This window comes from Scylla paramamosain, chromosome 33, assembly GCF_035594125.1.
Source record: "Scylla paramamosain isolate STU-SP2022 chromosome 33, ASM3559412v1, whole genome shotgun sequence".
Taxonomy (NCBI): Eukaryota; Metazoa; Arthropoda; class Malacostraca; order Decapoda; family Portunidae; genus Scylla; species Scylla paramamosain.
This window is the reverse complement of record NC_087183.1, coordinates 10998634-11004867: the sequence shown is the minus strand read 5'-3', so window position 1 is coordinate 11004867 and position 6234 is coordinate 10998634. Positions and strand designations below refer to the sequence as shown.

At 48.4% G+C, this 6234-nt stretch overlaps 1 protein-coding gene across 1 annotated transcript in view; it reads left to right on the top strand.

Moving 5' to 3' along the window:
* Positions 1 to 6234, top strand: part of LOC135089677 (ras-specific guanine nucleotide-releasing factor 2-like) — a 40917-nt gene that overhangs the window by 4970 nt on the left and 29713 nt on the right. The window contains 1 exon segment of the mRNA XM_063985585.1: positions 1 to 230. Coding sequence (XP_063841655.1) covers positions 1 to 230 — 230 coding nt within the window.

Genomic DNA, 6234 nt, shown 5'->3' with positions numbered 1-6234 from the left:
CTTGGTGTTCCGCATGGTGGAGGCGGAGGAGGAGTACGTGGAGCAACTCAACCTGCTCGTCTCCTGCTTCCTGAGGCCGTTCAAGATGGCGGCGTCGAGCAAGAAGCCCCCGAGCACCCACGAGGACGTCAACAGCATCTTCCTGAACTCGGAGACTCTGCTTTTCCTGCACCAGATCTTCCTGAAGGGGCTCTCCGCCAGGATGGAGAGCTGGCCCACTCTGGTGCTGGGTGAGTGCCGGGGGGAGGAGGGAGCCGCACAATACCCCCGCCAAGCCCCAGCGGCACTACTTAGCGTCTCAGTCACTCCCTATCCCTGCGTCGCGTTGCCAGCTAAGTCATGCTTGTTTCTGTCATTTTTCCTTAGCACTGTAAGCTTATGGAACCTGGTGTCGCCTATTGCTGTTAGTGCTTTGTTTTTTGTATCAAACGACACCCAAGTCGCCATAAATTTCTGGCTCATCCTCCTGAATGTGCAGCAGAACCCCGGAGAGCGCGGGCGGGGCTGTGGATCGTGCCTCAGCCCCTGCGGTGACGGCTCCCACCTTAGAGAGCGGGCCGTCGCCACGCCACTCGTAGGGCTGCCGCTACCGGACGGCGGGGGTGTTGACAGTGGCTCCCGCCCTGGGGAGTGACGGGAGCTGTTGGGTGTTGGTGTTGGCTGCCTGGGGTGCTTCACGCAGCTTTAACACAACAGTTTTAAGCATCAGTGTGACCAGTGCTGGGGCCGCCCGCCGCCGCCGCCAGCATGCACGTAGCTCTGTGTGTTGCCTCACTGGCTGTTGGAGAGCACTGGCGATGAAGTGCAAGGGCTGAGGACGTGCTGGTGGCGGCGGCGACTCCTTTTTATAGGGATATAAACAGTCTGTAGGGGGAGGGGGAGCGCCCCGCACGTTGGTGTGCTCTGCGTCAGGTGGTTCCCCGGCAGACTCTGAGCGTAGAGATGATTATTTTGGTGTTGGGCAGTTCCTCCCGAGCATGAGTCGGTGTTGCTGAGCGGGGAGAGATGGCCCGCTGCCCCGCACCTGTTGCACCTGCACGTGAGCACCCCTGCGGCCCGCTGTGCTGGGCCCAGATCCTTGCATGGCCTCGAGCATTCACTGTTGACCTGTTGTTTCTCTCTTGATTTACACGCCAACCTGCACATGAAATATATACGAGTATATGATTTACATTATCGACTTTTTTTACTGAAGATGTTGACATTTCAGTAAAAGCCAAACACTCACTGAGCCCGTGCACGCTGCCATCCCCAGCCAGGAGGTGAGGCACGTGAACTCTCAGGCGACCTTCGCCGTGGTTTACTGTCTGCCCCAGTGAGGTGTCTCATCGGAGGCCCCACCTGTGCTGGCGGGTGTTGTACCTGTTCAGACTCCAATATATTTGGTCTTTATAAATACTGGACGACATTCTGTGACTCCCTTGATGTGGAGTTATTGCCTCGTGCACGGGGTCAGGCGAGACCACACTGGTGTAGGTCGAGGCCCAGAAGCCATTGTTGAGTTACTATGGGTAAGTTTTGTTGAGCCGCCGTGAAACTGACCACGCAACACTCTGTTGTCTTGGTGATGGTCAGGGGGCGGCGGGGAGTGGCTGCAGCACGAGTGGCCGTCACTGCCCTCGCCTGACGTGCCGCGGTGGTCCTCTTGGTAAATGTGTCGTCAGGATAATCTTCTTTGACGTAAAGTGAAGCATTCGATAAGATAAACACACTCTAAAGCAAATACAATAAATCAGAGAACTGAATTAACAAGCAATTAATAACACGAATGATTAACTAAAGGACAGCAGAGTGTAGTGGGCAGGTTCACGTCGAGGCGGGAGGGTCCGGGCCCTGGCAGGGGCGCCCCTATCAGACTGCTGGGTTTAGGCCCGCAGGGCCTGGCCACCCTTCCCCTCTGCCCAAATTTGCTTAGTATCACGTGCGCTCGCCAGGGACGGGGAGTAATGTGCCATGGGCAGGACTACCTTAGTCTCACACCGCCTCCCTCTCCTGCCCTGCCCCCTCTACTCCTCTCTTCCCCTCCTCTGTTCCTTCTTTCTTCTCCCCCAAACTATGTACCTTATTATCCTACTTTCGTTTCTTTCCTTTATTCCTTTAATAGTCTATCTTTCGCTCATCCTCCTTCTTTCTGCTCTTCTCTGTGTCCCTCCACGCCTGCTTCCTACTTGCCCTCCTGAGCCAAGGCTACATCCCCGCTCCCCGGTCGCCGCATCACGCGTTGGTCCTGTAGCGAGGCGGTGCGCGGGGCCACGGACGGCAGCACACGGGAAACCACTGACAGCGAGCCTCGTCCTGAGACACGTAATGAAGCCGGAACCAAACCAGTCATGCTTTTCCAGGACTTAGTACGCCATTAGTCGAGTGAGCCAGCGTCGTCGTATTTCCATGTTCATTATTCATCGCAATACTTGTCTGTGTTTCGCAATGCACTGTTAAACTGTCAAGGAATGGAAGGATATTCATTATGTTCGAATCCGTTTAGTGGCACTAAACCGTGTAATATATTTTAGTGAATATATTCTTTTCCGCGTTTCTGCATCTCATTTTTGCAGTTAAGATTTTGATACCAGTGCTTATGTAATTATATTGGAGTCTTCCACAAACGGTGGGGAACGACAATTATTGCGAACACTGAGATTAACCTAACCACAAACCTAATCTTGAACACCATAATGAGCACCACTGTGAGCCACGATAAACACTATGGAAACCTCACCACGAAGCATCACACATTGCTACAAAGCACCGCCACAAACACACTAAAGTACAAACCTACCCCATAAAGAAACAGTACTACTGGACGTCAACACAGACCATTTTCTTAAGCGTTTTGTGCTCTTCTCAGGACTGTTCTCAAAGGCCACACAAATTATTAGTCATGTTTCCTTGGGTGTCTTTTTCTACTGACTATTACTACTATCACTATAATCATGCAAACGTTCCTGAAAACCTTCATAATTATCTCTAGAGCCTGTTTGGAGAAGTTAACCTCAGGCGCTGAGTAGATTGTGAATACAGTCCATGCATCACACGACGAAACACCGCATCATGGGACATCACCATCACACACCACAGTAAAACACATCTTAAAACACTAAGACACAGCGAAACACCACCACACAGCGAGACACCACATTCCAGACACCATCACACAACGAAACACTACCACACAGCGAGACACCACACTCCAGACACCACCACACAGCGAGACACCACACTCCGGACACTACCACAGCGAAATACCACACAGGACACCACCACAACGAAACACCACAACTTAGGACACCACCACACATTAGTTAAATCTTTTTGGCTCTTCTTTGCGGACAGGCACCTCAGTGGGCCTTTTTTCACATATAAATTCTATTGTTTTTGGCCTCTGCCTTTCTTACATAAGAGAGAGAGAGAGAGAGAGAGAGAGAGAGAGAGGAGAGAGAGAGAGAGAGAGAGAGAGAGAGAGAGAGAGAGAGAGAGAGAGAGAGAGAGAGAGAGAAGGAATCGCCACACATCACCGCCATAAGAAGAACTATCGAAAAGCATCACGAGTCACAACGGAATAATAAAACAGTGCCTTCCTACTTACTTACCGAACTTGTTACTCATCACGTGGTTCCCAAAGCGTGTGTTCGTGCCCCTGGTGCCTGCGCCCGCCGTCAACGTAGTCACATGGCTAGTTAGTGGTAGTAGAGGTAGTAGTGGTAAGTGGTAGTGGTTAGTGGTGGTGAGTGGCTGTGGTAGTAGATACGTGTTACCACCCTGGAGTACACCTCGATGGCCACTTCCCTCCCGCCCCGCCCCGCCCCGCCCCGCCCGCTTCCACCCGCCCCGCCCCGTGTTCGCCGCCCCACATGAGAGCCCCAACCCGCCACGTTTCGTTCCTAGGTATGCCCGTCCCTTGTGTTCCTTGCTGTGACCTGCTGTTGTCTGTCTGTCTGTCTGTCTGTCTGTCGGTCTGTCTGTCAGTCTGTTTTTTTTTTCTCTCTTTCTTTTTTTTGTGTACAGTACGTAACTCTGGCGTTCTGTTTTGGCTGTCTGGATTGTTTGTTTTGGTTGTTTTCTCTGTCTGTCCGTCTGTTTGTTTTGATTGTTTTCTCTGTCTGTCTGTCTGTTTGTTTCTGTCTCTGTCTCTCTCTCTCTCTCTCTCTCTCTCTCTCTCTCTCTCTCTCTCTCTCTCTCTCTCTCTCTCTCTCTCTCTCTCTCTCTCTCTCTCTCTCTCTCTCTCTCTCTCTCTCTCTCTCTCTCTCTCTCTCTCTCTAGTGACGGAGCTGCCGTGTTCTCGCACCTACGTTCGTCCTTACATCGCCACCAACAACCAATACGTCACCGTGGGCTTTTCCTAAAGAGCACACAAGGACTAGGAAGGGTGAGGTGGGGTGGGGGAAGACGCGTTCAAAAAATTCACACGAAATCCACGCTGTCTTAGTAAGTAGCTCGCTGATTGCCGGTAGCGCTGGTGAGAGACCTCGTGAGACTCCCGCCTGTTTGTGTTTCTGTTGGTATTTGGTACTCCATATCGCCTGTTGCTGGTACTGCTTCTCCTGGCTCCTTCACAATGACCCTGCTACTTTAAGACGCTGAGTAACGCTGGATTGAGAGATGGGGGAAGCTGAGAGAGAGACAGAAAGAGGGAGAGGAAGAGGGAGAGGGAGAGGAGGAGGGAGTATGAAGGATGGTTTAAGCGTCCTCAACACGTTCCAAAGCTTCACACACTCTTCGTAGCTTCCTGAGTTACGTAGCACTGCTCACTGTTTTATTTGACCACGAATAAACTAAAGGCATAAAAATATACGGTAACGAAAAGAAAAGAAGTTAAAAAAAAAGACGCTCTCTTCGATCAAGACTAAAAAAGTGTGAGATGAGGAAGAGATGATAATAATAATGATAGTAATGATCGCAATGGAGTAAGACTTTCATTGGGTAATCCATCACGTTTCGTCAACACATAATCGAGACGGAACACAAGAGAACCCCCCGCGCTGAGGCACCAAGATCCAGGTCACGGGGAGTTCATAAGAGACTTGGAGGATCGAACTCTAACGCGCTGACATTGCGAAGCTGAAGACAAGAGAAACTCACGATGCTATATTTATATCCTGAGGACACACTTTCTTTCTTTTTTACATATGATAATAATGACCCAGCTGTATGTACTTCCGTGTTCAAGCGACCAAAGAGGGAAAGCTGGGTGACCCTCCACTGGAAATACTGGAAAAAAAATAATAATGAATGAATAAATATAACCAAACGATGTGGTAATGCTAGTAAGAGTCATAAACCAAGGAAAGAAATGAGTCAAATATAATGAAACAGTGTAGAAACGTAATAAAAGTAATAGGATGCGACTGTAATAATAAATCAACATTGGTCGAAAGAAATAACCCAAGTAAAATGCAGCCATGCAGTAATGTTAATAAAAGCCACGAATGAGAGAAAGAAATCCACCAAAAAAATAATAATAATAATAATAATAATAAATAAATAAATAAAATAAAATAATAAGATAGAAATGTAATAAGGTGGGATAGTAATAATTAGACTCATAATTAATTAAAGAAGTCGGCCTGCAGTAATGTTGGTGAGGTCCATTGGTGATGAGCAGCGCGGCTCTCCTCCTGTGCGTTGTGGCGGCGTGACGGGAAGGTTTCATGTGGCAGTGAGAGACCTGAGTACTTAAAAATAAGTAAATAAAAATAAATAAATAAATAAATAAATAAATAAATAAACAAGTAGGAATAAAATAAAAGAGATAAAATCAATCAGTCAATCAATAAGTAAACAAACAAAATAAAAAAAAATCAGTAAAAACAATTGAATGAAAGATAAAGTAATTGCCATTCTTTTGTGCATTTTCTTCACTGACATACGAGACGAGTGTTTTGTTCTTTCCTTCTGTATATTTTGTCGCAAACGGTACGCAAGCCAAACACTCGTGCACACGGCGAAGGAATATGTTAACCAATTGAACGATGGCAAAGAAAAAAAAAGTAACTAGGATTCACGGATTAGACGTGAATACCAATAACAAAAGAAACTAGAAAATAAAACAAAGCAGAATCATGACCAGGATGTGAATAAAAGAAAGATTAGCGTGAATAAGATTAGAAGTGTGTTAGGGAAGCTTGAGGTGAAGCGGTGACGTGGCTGCGGGAGAGGCTGCCCGTCACACGCCACTCTTCCCTGGCCCGCGGCGTCTCTGGAGCGAGCTAAAACACTCTGAAGCACTAGAGACAC